Source organism: Syzygium oleosum, unplaced genomic scaffold, assembly GCF_021117445.2.
Source record: "Syzygium oleosum isolate NSW1041296 unplaced genomic scaffold, Sole_v2.1 Sole_v2.10, whole genome shotgun sequence".
Taxonomy (NCBI): Eukaryota; Viridiplantae; Streptophyta; class Magnoliopsida; order Myrtales; family Myrtaceae; genus Syzygium; species Syzygium oleosum.
This window is the reverse complement of record NW_026607494.1, coordinates 8219028-8235088: the sequence shown is the minus strand read 5'-3', so window position 1 is coordinate 8235088 and position 16061 is coordinate 8219028. Positions and strand designations below refer to the sequence as shown.

The window sequence follows — 16061 nt, the reverse complement described above, 5'->3', positions numbered from 1 at the left end:
ATCGAGGGGCAAGTTCACTATAGCTATTGCGGTAACCATTGGTGAAGCCTGAGCGTTCCAGAACTATGGCACTGAAGAAATGGGCTAACCCACAAAGTTTTGCGATCAAAGTCTCTGGCAGCAAAATCAAAGGACAAAGATGAGGGATGCCAGGTTTCATCCAAAGGGAACAATATTATAAGTAATTTCAGCTATAACATAACAGCTTGCATTTAACCCATCTAACTAGGACAGCAGCATAATTTTTTTTTTTCCTTACGACATTCTCAGTTAATATAGAAAATGACTATCATAAAGTTCTCTCTTTTACCAGAGAAAAAGCTCACTTGAAGCAAGGGATACTAAATGGGAGATTTGAGTTGTCCAGTCTCAAGGGGACAAGATTCGAGCAGTCCTAGTATGCATAAACTGCGCAGTTAAGATCAGAATATGTATGCATCCGACGGATCACGCAGTTGATGTCAGTTAAAACTTCTCCACATTGAATTCATTCACTGCTCGTTACAACTTACGAACAGTATCTGCTGAGAATACACTACATCTGACAATCCAAGGTTCTCAGCAAAGAAATTTTGATATCTATTACTTTCACAGACTAAGCAAGCCATCTGTCATAGAGCAGACTACTGGTAAGACAAAAACAAACAAAAAGTGGACAGCCATACATTTACAAAGTTTCGATATTTCAATTGCCTTCTCAAGAATTCAATGTTAACTACACGGAAAAGTATATTACATTTTTCTGCAGCATCACCGTGGTCCAGAGAGAACCGAGGGTAACAACGGAGTGGAAGCAGCAAAGTGAACCTCCTCTTGAGAAACTTTTCCGCCAGTTTTCGACAAAGGTGGATAAGAGAAGTCATACTCCAAGTCATCTGGGACATCCATAAGGCCGTCCAAAACCTTCACGACGATTGACATGGTAGGCCTCTTTGTGAAATCTCCTTGCAGACACCAAGCGGCGATTCTCAACATATTCACTGCCTGCGCCTTGTTTAGCCACATATCCTCGCTGTGACTATCGACAATATCCGACAACCGTCCTTCTTCCGCCTTTCTCCTGAAAGCTCCTACTAAGTAAGTGTTTTCTGGGTCTTGCGAGTTATCGAAAATTTTCCTTGCAGACACTATTTCCAGGACCACCACTCCAAAGCTATAGACATCGACTTTTTCGGTGATTGTTGCACTCAGCCATTCCGGAGCCAAATAGCCGGGCGTGCCCCTCATGGTCGTCATGACTTGGCTTTTGTCCCTATCGATCAACTTAGACAAGCCAAAATCGGCGACCTTAGCATTAAAATTCTCGTCCAAGAGAATGTTTTGGGGTTTAATATCCAAGTGGAATATCTTCCTTCTACATTCTTCGTGGAGATAATTCAGACCCTTTGCTATGTCGTAAATGATCTTCCTCCTTTGCTGCCAGTCGAGAACATATTCGCTGGATCTGCGGAAGATCCATTTTTCCAGCGAGCCATTAGGCATGTATTCATACACGAGCAGCCTGTGAGAGTTCTCCGTGCAAAATCCTACTAGCCTTACCAGGTTGACATGATGAATGCTCCCGATAGTCTCAACCTCAGCTAAAAATGATTTCTTGATATGGCCTAAACCGTCGAGGCACTTCACTGCCACTTTCGAACCATCCTTTAGAGTGCCTTCAAACACAGAGCCGAAGCCACCCTGGCCAAGCTTCTTGCTGAAATCCTCGGTAATGACTTTCAGACTGTTGTAAGTAAATCTCATAGGCATTCCCGGTATTTGATCTAGATGATCCTCCTCAGCTTCATCGACGGCTTCTCTCTTCCGAGATAAAACTTTTATGACCCCAATGACAAAGATCAAAGCAAATACAGATCCGAGGCTGGAACCTAGTATTAATGCGAGACGGTTTGTCTTGCCCCTACCAGGAGAGTTAGGAACTACATTGGAAATGTTCTGTACTTTGATGAAACCAATAGAATTATTAAGCTGTTCCAGGTTCATCAGCGAAAACACTTCTGATAATAAGTAGCAGGAACCTGAATCACTTGGGATATTGGGGCCTCGCAGAAAAAAAGCTGCTTTGCATGAACAATTCTTAGCGCAAGCCTCTTTACAATTTACCTTAGTTACATTCGCAAGGTCTGGGGTGCTTTGTGGATCTGTGCTGTAGGTGAAGTAAGAAAGATCCCCAAGCTCCAGCAAACTTTGAAATTGTGAATTGTCGCAAGACAAAGGAACTTCCTCGTAACACCCGAGGTTGGGATATCTATCGTTTATTTGCTTGAAATAGGTTGTGCCCCCATTTGAATCTGGACAAGTGCATTGCCCGTTTGAAGTGCAAATTCCATACTGCCCACAGACCGTCGGATAGCCGCAGTCACCATAATCCCGAACCAGGAGGTCAGCTGCCACTGTCCACTGATATTTGTCCCGATCAAACTCATATGCTCTCAAGTGCCCATCATATTCCAGCCTCATAAACAATGAAGCAGGAGGAATATTGATAAAGATAGAAACATTTTGCTTGGAATTTGTGAACAATGCTAAGGTTCCATTTATAAATTCGATGTAATTCGAGTCATTACTCGTGTTTGGAAAATTGATGCGAGCTGGGTAGTAGACCTGCGGAGGATCGGTGTCCATCTGCGCAAATAACCCTGTACTAGTCATGGAAAGTGAAAGTAAACTTTGTGCAGTCCAATTCGTTTCAGAAACACTAGGTACCAACTTCTGCCCTATGGTTAACTTCTGTCCAAGGACTAGGGAGTCCGTAGGGTGATCGAAAGACTGCCAAACTGGCGCATTATTTGCATCAAACAGCACGAGGTTTCCTGAATCCGTCAGGTTCAACCCTATAACAGACTTACCTGAAGTATTTGTCGACCAAGCCACAGAACCATCCCCGTCTTTTAAGACCAAGTCACCTTCCGACGTGAGCTCGAGCGTGGGGTTCGCCGTCGGATAATTACGATTAGCAGCCCATACTACTTCCGGAAAAGCTGTATATGTCTGATCAATTTGAGAAGCGTTTGTATAGACAATGGAAATAGCAAAGAGATAACTGGTTCCTGATTGCATGCGGACGAAGCCACAGGCAAATGTCGGGACATCATTTCCCCTGAGAATAATAGGCTTCACAGAATCCACAGGAGACCCGTTACCAAAGGACACCGAAGCGATAGAGCTGGCTGCCCATGCAGTAGAAAGGTTTGCCGTTGGCTGAGACAGGACCAAACCCAGAAAATACAATAGGAGCAAAAGACAAAGGGTAGCCGGAGAGGACCTGCGGTGTGCGAGCATGATAGGACAGGAAAAGGAAAATACTCAAGATAGCTATTGCAGTGCTGGGAAAGGCAACCGGGATGAAAAAGACGAAATTGAATTTGACACGGAAAGGGCGGTGGAATCCCAGTCTTATATTTCTACAGAGTTGGCTCCACCGCTCGGAATTGTTGAATTAATGATACACAGGAATCAGTCTTATCTCTTTATGATAAAATATTCAGTGGTTAGTGGTTTGCAAGTGTCCCACGTCAGCTGTTAACGTGGCGCGTGTTTATTATTGAAATCCGGGTGTTGACTTGGAAACTGAAAAACATATATTTTTTTAATCTTTTCCTCTTCCATCTTCAACCGCCGCTCCGGGCTTTGGCTATCTCCGCCGCCAAGCCGCCGCTACCACCATCCTTGAGCCTTGTTGAGCTTGTCGCCGGCAGCCATGGACGAGCCAACCTCCGCGTCCACCCTCTCCGTCGTCCCGGCGGCTAAGCCTTGGCCGCGAGCTCTCGTCCACAAATATGGAGATGTAGAGCAGCGGTCGGCCATGGACGGACAGATCCGAGCGACGACGTTCTTTCAAAAACCTCGCGGCCATGGACGGTGGCTCGAGTCGTTTGACCCTACCGACGGTCTCATCGCTAATTGCAGGATCGCCTTCTTTTCTTCTGGGCTTCCTTTAGGGTTCATGGGTTTTGATTTCTGGGAATGAAGTTCTGGGAACTGCGTGGGGTTTTCTCGATTTGTGTTTCGAGATGCCTAAACAAAGTGAAAGTTCGTACTACTACTCCAGATCTGGAATTCGTTGGTGAATGAACAGAGGAAGAGGAAGCGCTCGTCCATGGCCGACCTCCACGATTTATGGACGAGCCACCGTCCATGGCCTCCCAACCTGCAGATCTGGTGTTCTCTCGAGGCCATGGATGGTGCCTTGAGACATTTGGCCCTAGATTTGAAGTTCGTCCACCTGTTGCTCCAGATCTGGAGTTCGTTCGAGGATGAACAGAGGAAGACGAAACGCTCGTCCATGGCCGACCCTCCGGGCGATTTATGGACGAGCCACCGTCCATGGCCACCCCTCCTACGCGTCTTCACATCTATGACGAGAAGCCGCGCCACCGTCGCCAGTGGGTGAGCGGCCGTCCATTCCGACCGCCGCCGTCCATGGAAACCCATATGAAGAAGAGTGCACTGTTGAAGAACGAAGAGGAAAAGAAATTCCGTGTCATTTTTTTAATACATATCAGCAACCGTATGTCCATTTATTATTGGATGAGAGCAAAATATTGTAATCGCCGAATATTTTCTCCTTATTTCTATATAGTTGGCTCAACAACTCGGAATTGTTGAATCATGACGATACACAGGAATCCTTTTTGTCATATTGGTTATGGCCGGCTTAACTCCATTATGGAGTCCATATAGTTTATGGAGTTAAGCCAAGTCATGAGAACTACAAGTAGGCGTTGAACTAGGGGTTAGTTTTCTACAGAGAAAGTTTGAAAAGTTCAACTCCGGCTTAACGTGACGGACTTGGTTGCCGGCATCCAGTCTGTTTGCATTAGATCAGATTCTTCGAATTGAACTTTAATACGGGATATAGAAAAGACAGCTCATGAGAAGCTATTTTGAAAAATAGGAAAGACTAGGAACTACACGACCCGAGAAACTTGGGGTACCATATTACTGGATGCTGGCTTCTTTTTCATTCACAGGATTCAACCATATTTGTTATAATAATCAACCTGGTATTTCTTGCCATGTAAAGTTTGACGAAGCGATCGAAAGATTGTGTAAGTTTCGCGCCATCGGAAAGAGCACAACACAAGTTTAAGCGTGGAACGATGATCGAAGTCTCCTTCAGCAGTCCTAAAAATTGACTGCCGCTAGTCATCGTTTTTATTGCATTGGGTATTTGTCTCCTCGATCTTTTTTTTTTCAAATGGAAGATAAAACTAGCCTCTTATTTTTGTCGAGATTGATTTGATCTCCTTTGGGCTTTTAGCGGACTGTACATCACATGGACAACTGCCGATTAGTTACTCTATAGTTTCAGCTCACTCAAGTTAAATCTTGCAACAACATGCATACCTAACATCAAGAAACGTCACGCCAAAAAAGAAGAAGAAGAAGCAGCTCAACTACCTATCCAAGTGATTGCATACAAGTCTAAGAAAGACAGTATCATTTCTACCGTTAGCACTTAGCAGAGTCGAATAGTAAATGGATGAAATTTCTGTACCGGACAGTTTATTATGAAAAGATTATGGAGTGGGTAATTGTTTTTCTACTACCTATCCAAAGATTATGCTCGAGATGTGAACTTTGATTTCAAGAAAAGAGTCCAAGAGATAGAGATGATTCCTCCAAATCAAGTACTATGTTGATTAACGATGTGAAAAAGCCAAGGTTTTTGTTGGAGATACCTTTGTTCCTTAATTGATATGGTGAAGATATCATCCAAGACATAGATTGATTTGATTGTCCTTAATTGATTTATTGGGATATTGTACATCGGGAAATTATTATTTCCTCTTTTTTGTATATTCTTTTCCAAGTTTAGTTTGCTCTGTGTACTATAAATAGGTATGTACTCTTTCAGTTTATACAAGAGAAAGCAATATACATAATTTTATCCCTCTGTTCTTTCTTCTAGCTTTCCATTAGTCCATATTCTTTCATGGTATCAGAGCACTTGAAATAAGCTTCCGCAAATCGCTCTTTTACCTGCAAAAGAAAAAATGCCCAGGAATCAGAATTCGAACTCTGGTTCATTAAACGACCCTGAAAACTCCTCAAATGACCCTCCTTCGGATCCACGTCTAGATACATCCCGTATCACCGAAGAAAACCAAATGGAGGAAGGGCAGAATACACGACCAGATCTGGTTCAACCCCAAACAGGGCAATTTCCTCCGGGCACATACGTCCAATGGGTTCCTGTCCAAATCCAGTCCATTCAGGGCCAATCCGTCCAGACCCAGACCGTTCACGGTCCGACGACTTCACCTGGCGTCGACAGCAGGATCGGGTCAGAAGGAGGCCCACATCCAACTATTGAGCCCAACCCGGTCCATGAACCGGGTTGGCGTTTCCCGAACCAAATCGGATCGGGTCCGTCGGGTTTTGGGGCAAACCCGGCTTCAGTTTACAGCCCCGGTTTCTTTCCTTTTGCAGGTGTCGCCGGCGGTCGGCCGGAACCAGGCGATCCCCTATACACCTCAGCCGCCGACGGCCCAGAACTGCGCCTCATTGCGCAACAACTCTCGGGATCAGAAAATTATTCCGTTTGGTCCCGAGAACTCTGGCGTGCCCTAATCACAAAAGATAAGGATGGATTTATTGACGGAACAATACCGATTCCGTCCGACGAGCGGCTTGCACGACACTGGAGGAAGTGCAACCAACTCGTGCGGACATGGATCGGCAACTGCCTCACCCCGGAAGTCGCCGCCGGACTACCCCCGACTGAGGATGCGAAGAAAATTTGGGAGAATATAAAAGAAATGTACGGCAAGCTCGATAGGGCAAAATTTTTTGGGATAACCCAAGCCCTATCGGAGCTAAAACAGGGCAACCTCTCGGTCACCGCCGTCTTCAACCGACTGTCAGCACTTTGGAATGAACTCGAAATGGCAGAAGAGAAACTTGAAGGACCGGAGGCTACACTAACTCAATACCGAGCAATCAAGGAACGGGAGAAGGTAACCAGATTCTTACTCATACTAAACGAGAGTTATTTACCTTTTCGGAGTCAAATTCTCGCCATGGAGCCGGTACCCTCACTCGGACGAATTTATCAACTCGCCGTGCAAGAAGAATCCCAACGTTTGGCGTCCACGGAGTACCTGAAGGCCGGCGACCATGTTGTTCTTGCGGCAAAGGCGACGCCGGAGCAACGGCGCGCCGCGTGGAAGTCTGGCCGTGGAGGTCTTCCTCGCTCAAACACGGCGCTAGGGTTGCTGAATGAAGAAGAAGAAGACACTGTCTCTTCATTTAGATTGAATGGACACGATTTAATCGTGTCCCCAAGATCGGACGGTCCAGGGCGCACAACGCGATCAGACGGCTCATCTTTCATCCTGGCCGCGCCCAAATCAGACGGCGCATATCATGCCACGTCAGCACCTGCGTGGAAAGCATCTAACGGCCGAGAGGCCACGTCTTCTAGATCCAATGGCCAAAATTCCAACAAAGGAAAAGGTAAATTTTGCGATTTCTGCAAACGTCCTTATCATACAAAAGAAAATTGTTGGAAATTACATGGAAAGCCAGGAGACAAAGAAAGGAAAGATCGAGATTTTTCAGTTGCAGCAAATGCCAAGGTTAACCAACCTATCAATCACGATCAATTCCAACAGATTATGAAAGCTCTAAGCCAGCTGGGCACCCAAGACAAAATGGCTAGTTATGCAGGTATATCCTATTGCTTAATGAGCTCTATTTCGTCTGAAGTATGGATTATTGATTCAGGTGCTAGTGACCATATAGTCTGTGATGAACGTTTCCTTTCCCATATCCAGAAATCCTCTCATAATACTTCAGTTCGTCTCCCAAATGGAAGTGACACTTCCGTCACTAAAATTGGAAACATCCATCTTAATCCATCCATTACACTGAAAAATGTTCTCCTCATTCCCGAGTTTCAATTCAATCTTATTTCGGTTTCCAAACTTTGTAAGGACAACTCCTGTCGAATCTTCTTTGATTCGGATGTCTGTTTTTTTCAGGCCCTTTCGACTGGGAAACTGATGGGCTTGGGTAAAAATCATGATGGACTTTATTTTTGGGTCACATCGCCCAAAAATTCTGATTTTTCGCATCTTTCCTTGAATAAGGGCACATTGTGTAGTGCCAATGCTAATAAAAATGTCTCTTTATTTCATCAACGTCTTGGTCACAGTGCTTCTTTTCCTCACCCCAAATGCTCTATTTGTCCACTAGCAAAACAATCGCGATTACCATTCACTCAAAGCACATCACGTGCTAATAATGCTTTTGATTTGTTACATATGGACATTTGGGGGCCATACCACACACCACATCGTGATGGGTCTCGATTCTTTCTTACCATTGTGGACGACTATACACGTGCAACATGGGTTTTCCTTATGCAATCCAAAACCCAAGTTCTTCTCCACCTTAAAAATTTTCTTGCTTTGATCAAGAATCAGTTTCGCAGAACCGTCCAACGAATTCGTACTGACAATGCCCGTGAGTTTTTCAATCATGAATGTTCATCTCTTTTCATCTTGAATGGCATTCTTCATGAAAGTTCCTGTGTCTACACACCTCAGCAAAATGGGATAGTCGAGAGAAAACATCGTCATCTTTTAGAGGTGGCTCGTGCCCTCAAATATCAAGCTTCCATTCCTGAAACGTTCTGGGGAGACTGTGTGGTCACAGCAACTTACTTAATCAATCGAATGCCATCTCGGATCCTAAATGGACAAACCCCTTTTGAATTGCTCTTTGGCAAAAAACCGGATATCCGTCACCTACGTATTTTTGGATGCTTATGTTATGTATCTACTGTGGGCCCTCGGGACAAATTGGGTCCCCGTGCCATTAAGTGCATATTTATGGGATACCCTACTCTTCAGAAGGGATATTTGGTTCTTGATCCATCAACCGGAAGATTTTTTGTTAGTAGGGATGTTATTTTTCATGAAGACATTTTCCCTTTCAAAGAAGAAAAACCTTCAGAAAGAAGACCGGAAGACACTGGCAATCTGCATCTTTTTTTAAATGAGGAAGATTTATCACCCTCACAGCTTATTATGGTTCCCCATATGGCGCCTCCTGCATCATTAGAAATGAATGGTGCAACGTCAACTTTATCAGAAGATTCTATGGCTTCTCCATCAAGTCCTTTACATAATGATTCTCATCCGCCACCCAATCGCCCGACGCGCAAAGACCTCGACGTTCAAGTCGCACAACGCGACCACCTACATGGACAAAGGACTATATTTGTTCTCGCCCCAAAATCATCCGGTACACGCTATCCTATCTCCTCTTATATTAGCTTTGCTCGTTTATCACCAGAACATCGATGCTACATTAGTAGAATATCTGAGGAACATGAACCATCCTCATACAACGAGGCTGTTCAAGATCCTCGTTGGCAAAAGGCCATGGCAGACGAAATACGAGCACTCATGGAGAATAAGACTTGGGATTTTGTCAGCTTACCACCCCACCGGCGACCCATTGGGTGTAAATGGGTGTACAAAATAAAATACAAGGCAGATGGTTCAGTTGAACGATATAAGGCTAGGCTAGTGGCCAAGGGATTCACACAGAGAGAAGGTTTCGATTATCAGGAGACATTTTCCCCAGTAGCCAAGGAAGTCACTGTTCGTTCTTTTCTTTCCATTGCTGCTCTTCGTGATTGGCCTCTGCATCAGATGGATGTTCATAATGCTTTCCTTCATGGGGATCTAGAAGAAGAAATTTATATGGATCTTCCACCAGGATTACGGAGACAGGGGGAGAATCGAGTATGTCGTCTCCGCAAATCATTATATGGACTCAAACAGGCATCTCGTCAGTGGTATGCAAAATTTACAAATGCACTCACAGCTGCAAAGTTCCAACAGTCAAGGCACGATTATGCTTTATTCACATGGAGTCGAGGTACATCATCAATCTACTTGCTAATATATGTTGATGATATATTAATTATGGGGAATGATGAATCTGCAATCACGGAATTTAAGAAGTACCTGCATTCTACTTTTCACATTAAAGATTTGGGACCTCCCAAATATTTTCTCGGGATTGAAATTGCACGATCAGATAAAGGAATTTGTCTCAGTCAGCGCAAATTTGTCTTAGAAATTATATCAGAAGCAGACTATCCGGTACCAAACCAAATGTCATTCCAATTGAGCAGAATGCTAAGTTGACAACTGCCGAATATGACAAAGAGTTGTCACCATTGAATGAGGACCCATTACTCAAAAATCCATCAGCATACCAGAGACTTGTTGGAAAGCTCATCTACCTCACCATGACCAGACCTGATATATGCTATGCCGTGCAAATTCTTAGTCAATTCATGCATGATCCAAAACAATCTCATATGAATGCTGCATTAAAAGTAGTGAAGTACCTAAAAGGGTGTCCTGGATTGGGCATTTTATTGTCGCGGGAAAACAACATGGAAATGACGGCATATTGTGATACAGATTATGCTACTTGCCCTATGAGCAGAAAATCAGTGACGGGTTTCTGCGTCAAACTAGGAAACTCACTACTCTCATGGAAGACAAAGAAACAATCGACTGTTTCATTATCATCCGCTGAGGCAGAATATAGAGCAATGGCAAAGACTAGCTGCGAAGTTGTCTGGATAAGAGGATTACTTCGAGATCTTGGTATATGGGTAAAGGAACCAACAACTCTGTTTTGTGACAACGATGCTGCACTTAAACTGGCAGTGAATCCAGTTTTTCATGAAAGAACAAAGCATATAGAAGTTGATTGCCATTTCATCAGAGACAAAATCCAGGATGGAGTGATCAAGACAATGGGAATAAGAACTACAGAACAACCTGCGGATATCTTCACTAAGCCTTTATGTCAGAGGCAACACAGGTATCTACTAAGCAAGCTAGGTGTTCTTGATGTATACAAGCCACCAGCTTGAGGGGGAGTGTTGGAGATACCTTTGTTCCTTAATTGATATGGTGAAGATATCATCCAAGACATAGATTGATTTGATTGTCCTTAATTGATTTATTGGGATATTGTACATCGGGAAATTATTCTTTCCTCTTTTTTGTATATTCTTTTCCAAGTTTAGTTTGCTCTGTGTACTATAAATAGGTATGTACTCTTTCAGTTTATACATGAGAAAGCAATATACATAATTTTATCCCTCTGTTCTTTCTTCTGGCTTTCCATTAGTCCATATTCTTTCAGTTTTTGAGGATGATCAGTGTCATCAAAAGATCACATAGTTGAATCTTGCACGCCCAATCATCTAATTTCTTTATTTTTGGCAAACATATGCCTTGGAAAGATCACCAAGGATTGTTAAGAAGCTGGAATCAAGACGATTAACCAAGGAAATATACGAAGTAGTCAGTCGAAAAAATCAGAACTGTACCAATGATGAACTTCTCCCATAATCTTTGTCGATTCTAATAGTGTATTGGCAAAGTAGACTAAATAGCTCATTAACCTCAAAATGAAAGACATGGAAGGAAGCATCATTGAATCCGAAGGAAATCAGGGGTTGGAACAAAAGAGCAAATCAGGTTTGGATCCAAGAAAGAGTAAAGCTACCAATAGACATTATCAAGAAGCGATTAGCCTTAGCAGCTTTTCACACAAATGGCTTAACACGTTCCCTCTTCTCCAAGATATATTCAGACAATATGTTCGACATGAACTTGGGCTCAAATATCAGCAACATCTCTCCATCACTCTCCAGCTATAACTTGCAAGCAGAATATCGAAAGGAAACTTAATTTATAGTTTCTGATATCCAAACTTCCATTTTGGTGACCAGCAGAACGATTTACCACTTTAGGTACTAACACAATAAACTTGAGCACGACTGGACTTTGCATAAGCAATGAAACCTAAATGCAATAAACTAACCAGGACAATCCTTTGCTAAGACATAACGAAGTCCACTCATTTGCAAGTAAAAAAAGAACATGATCTCATGGCAGAGACTTCTGTTTGGCCTGAAAAGAAAGTGACAAACTGGAGTACTCACTCTAAAAATTTCAATTGCCCGCAGAATTTTACCACTTGATTTGTAGAGAACAAAAATTCTTTTAGTTTGCCACGTCATCGTGGACCAGATAGAACTGACGGTAATAATGTAGGGGAAGCACTGCATTCGACTTCCATTTGACCGAATTTTGCTGCTCCATTAGTGGAAGGCTGAGCAGGGAAGTTGTAATCCAGGTTGTCTTGAACTTCCGAAACACCCTCTAACACCTTAATGACTATTGACATGGAAGGCCTCTTTGTATAATCTCCCTGCAAGCACCATGCAGCAAGCCTCATCGTGTTCACCGCTTGCACCCCATTTAGTTGCATATCCTCGCTATAGTTATCCACAATGTCCAGCAATCGTTCCTCTTCAGCCTTTCTCTTAAAAAGGCTCAGTAAATGCATGTCTTCTTCATCTAAAGAGCGATCGAAGATTTTTCTTCCACAAACTATCTCCAAGATTACCACGCCAAAGCTGTACACATCCGCCTTTTCAGTAATTGCTGCACTAAGCCACTCGGGGGCCAAATAACCGGGAGTTCCTCTCATGGTTGTGACGACTTGGCTTTGCTCCCTATCAATCAACTTGGACAATCCAAAATCAGCAACCTTAGCATTGAAATTCCTGTCCAAGAGGATATTTTGGGGTTTAATGTCTAAGTGAACTATCTTTTGTCTGCAATCTTCATGAAGATAATTTAGTCCTTTCGCTATATCAAGAATGATCTTTTTCCTTTGTTGCCAATCAAGAACACATTCATTGGATTTGTGAAAGATCCATCCATCTAGAGACCCATTCGACATGTACTCATAGATAAGGAGCCTATGGAATTTCTCAGCACAAAATCCCATGAGTCTTACCAAGTTAACATGATGGATGCTACCAATAGTCTCAACTTCAGCTAGAAAGGATTTCTTAACCTGCCCAAAACCATCAAGGCGCTTTACAGCAACTTTTGTGCCGTCAATTAGAGTACCCTCAAAAACAGAACCAAAACCACCTTCGCCAAGCTTTTTACTGAAGTTGTCTGTAATGGCTTTCAAATCATCGTACGTGAATCTTGTGGGCATTCCGGGTACTTGATCAAGGTAATCCTCCTCTGCTTCATTATCATCTCTCTTCCAAACAAACAAAACTATGACTACGATGAGAAACATCACAGCAAAGAGAACTCCGAGGCTGGACCCAAGTATTATAGGGATACGGTTGTTCCTTTGGTTGCCAACGGAAGTATTGGGAGCTTCATTTTGTACTTTAAGGTAAGCAGTGGAGTTATAGAAAATGTTATTCTTGTCAATGTTTACAAGTGAGAACACCTGAGTTGGTAAGTAACAACTGCCGTTGGTGGGATTCGATCCATATTGGAATATAGCCGCTTTGCATGAGCAGTTCTTTGCGCAGGTCTCTTTACAAATTGAAGCATCTATGTTCTCAAGATCTGAAGTGAAAGTAAAGTATGTGACATTTCCAAGCTCCAGAAAACTTTGATATTGAGGAGCCCCACAAGACAATGGGACATTCTCAGAACACCCAAGATTAGGCTGCCTATCATCTACTGGCTTGAAATAGCTCGTTCCCCCACTTGAAGCCGGACAACTACATTGCCCATTGGAGCAAATTCCATATTGCCCGCACGCTGTCGGATAATCACAGTACTTAAGACCCCCCGTCAAAAGATCCGCCACTTCTTTCCACCCAGATACCCACTCATACACTCTCAGATGCCCATCCGAGCCCAGCTTCATATATTGTGCAGAAGATGCTTCAGGGACTGAAATCACTGTCTCATTCGTGGTAGAATTTGAGAACAAAGTCAAGCTTCCATTTAGAAACTCAACATATGGATACTCATTACTTGCCTGCGGATTAGCAATTTGATACTGGTAATAGATCTGAGGAGGACTAGTCTCCATTTGAGCAAATAAACCAGTGCTATTCATGGAAAGCGTAATCATATTGTTTACGGTCCAATTTGTCTCGGAAACACTCGGCATCAATCTTTGCCCAGCCATCAACTTTTGTCCTGGGACAAGTGAGTCTGTTGGCTGATCAAAAGACCGCCAAATAGGCACGTTATTCTTATCAAACAACTCAAGGTTCCCCAAATCTGTCAAGTTCAAGCCTACAACGGACTTACCGGAAGTGTTTGTGGACCAAGCAACAGTACCATCAGGATCTTTCAACACCAAATCGCCTTTGGATGTGAGCTCTAATGTCGCGCCAATCTTTACAGGATTGTTTCGATTGGCAGACCACACTACTCGTGGAAATCCAGAACTGCGTTGAATAATTGCACCACCCGTTGCACCACTCGTAGCTTGGACGATGAAAACAGCAAGGAGGTAAGTGTTGCAAGTACCATTACAGTAGAAGCCGCAGGCGTAGATAGGGCCATAAGCAGGTGTGTCTGGGTTTCGAGGGTCATAAGCATCTGAGCCTCGGATTAGGATTGACCGCACGATCGATCCTTCCATATATTGAACGGAGTCATCAGCTGTTGCGTTATTGGTCCACAGTGTTGAAAGCGTGGCAGTTGGATAACCATAATCTTGAGCTTGAGCATCAATAAAGTTTGAGAATTGCGATAGAAAAACAAAGGAAAAAGAAAGAAGAAAAGAACATAGACTGCAGAACGAGACCATGGCCAGCAGTATAAATTTAAGCAGAGAGAAGATTGAGAATGGAAGAGAGGAGGCGAGAAATGAGCGATGGAAGTGGAGGGCTGAGGGTCTCTAGAAACAGTCGCCTAAGGTTAGCAAGGGACACCGAATTGATAGAGCTGGCTGCCCATGTAGTTGAAAGGTTTGCCGTTGGCTGAGGCAGGACCAAACCCGGAAAATACAATAGGAGCAAAAGACAAAGGGTAGCCGGAGAGGACCTGCGGTGTGTGAACATGATAGGACATGAAAAAGAAAATACTCAAGATAGCTATTGCAGTGCTGAGAAAGGCAAACGGGATGAGAAAGATGAAATTGAATTTGACATGGAAAGGGACCCGAGAAAGATTAGGAACTACACGACCCGAGAAACTTGGGGTAATATCTGGGTCCCGGCTTCTTTTTCATTCAGTGGATGCAACCATATTTGTTGTAATAATCAACCTAGTTTTTCTTCCTATGTAAAGTTTGACGAAGCGATTGAAAGATTGCGTAAGTTTCGCGCCATCGGAAAGAGCACAACACAAGTTTAAGCGTGGAACGATGACCAAATCAAAGTCTCCTTCAGCAGTCCTAAAAATTGACTACCCCTTGCATCGTTTTTACTGCATTGGGTATTTGTCTCCTCGATCTTTTTTTTAAAATGGAAGATAAAACTAGCCTCTTATTTTTGTCAAGATTGATTTGATCTCCTTTGGGCTTTAGCAGACTGTACATCAGATAGACAACTGCCGATTAGTTACTCTATAGTTTAAGCTCACTCAAGTTAGATCTCGCAACAACATGCATATCTAATTCTAAGAAACCTTACGCCAAAAAAGAGAGAGAAAAGAAGCAGCTCAACTACCTATCCAAGTGATTGCATACAAATCTAAGAAAGACATCGTATCATTTCTACTGTTAGCAGAGTCGAATAGTAAATAGATGAAATTTCTTTACTGGACTATTTATTATGAATTTATATCGTAGCACGGAGTGAGGAATTGTCTTTCTACTACCTATCAAAAGATTATGCTGGAGATGTCAACATTGATTTGAAGAAAATAGTCCAAAAGATAGACATGATTCCTCCAAATCAAATACTATGTTGATTAAAGATGTGGAAAAGTCAAGGTTTTTGAGAATGATTAGTGTCATAAAAAAATCACATAGTTGAATCTTGCATGCCCAATCATATAAGTTCTTTGTTAAAATATATCTCGAATTTGAGAAGCACGCTTCAAATGCTCATTAAATCTTCGGCGTATCGGAAGCGTGGTGGAGCCGAAGTATTTGTTTATTTCTCTTGATGCGTTAAAGAATGCATGTGATGGCCATCTTCGTGGATGAATGGAGGAAAGTGGACGGCGGCCCACTTTGCATTAAATGTGTTCCCTTCTTCTTTGACAAAGGCCGTGTGAATGTGCAGG

General features: G+C 43.1%; 2 protein-coding genes across 2 annotated transcripts; both read right to left on the bottom strand.

Annotated features, from left to right (window-relative positions):
• Window positions 1–459: 459 nt before the first annotated feature.
• LOC115667189 (G-type lectin S-receptor-like serine/threonine-protein kinase SD2-5) lies at window positions 460–4138 on the bottom strand. The gene has a single exon (XM_030588800.2). The coding sequence runs from the start codon at window positions 3280–3282 to the stop codon at window positions 751–753; it is 2532 nt and encodes an 843-aa protein (XP_030444660.2). The 5' UTR covers window positions 3283–4138; the 3' UTR covers window positions 460–750.
• A 7847-nt stretch (window positions 4139–11985) lies between these two features.
• LOC115663972 (G-type lectin S-receptor-like serine/threonine-protein kinase SD2-5) lies at window positions 11986–15031 on the bottom strand. The gene has a single exon (XM_030585930.2). The coding sequence runs from the start codon at window positions 14635–14637 to the stop codon at window positions 12067–12069; it is 2571 nt and encodes an 856-aa protein (XP_030441790.2). The 5' UTR covers window positions 14638–15031; the 3' UTR covers window positions 11986–12066.
• Window positions 15032–16061: the final 1030 nt, after the last annotated feature.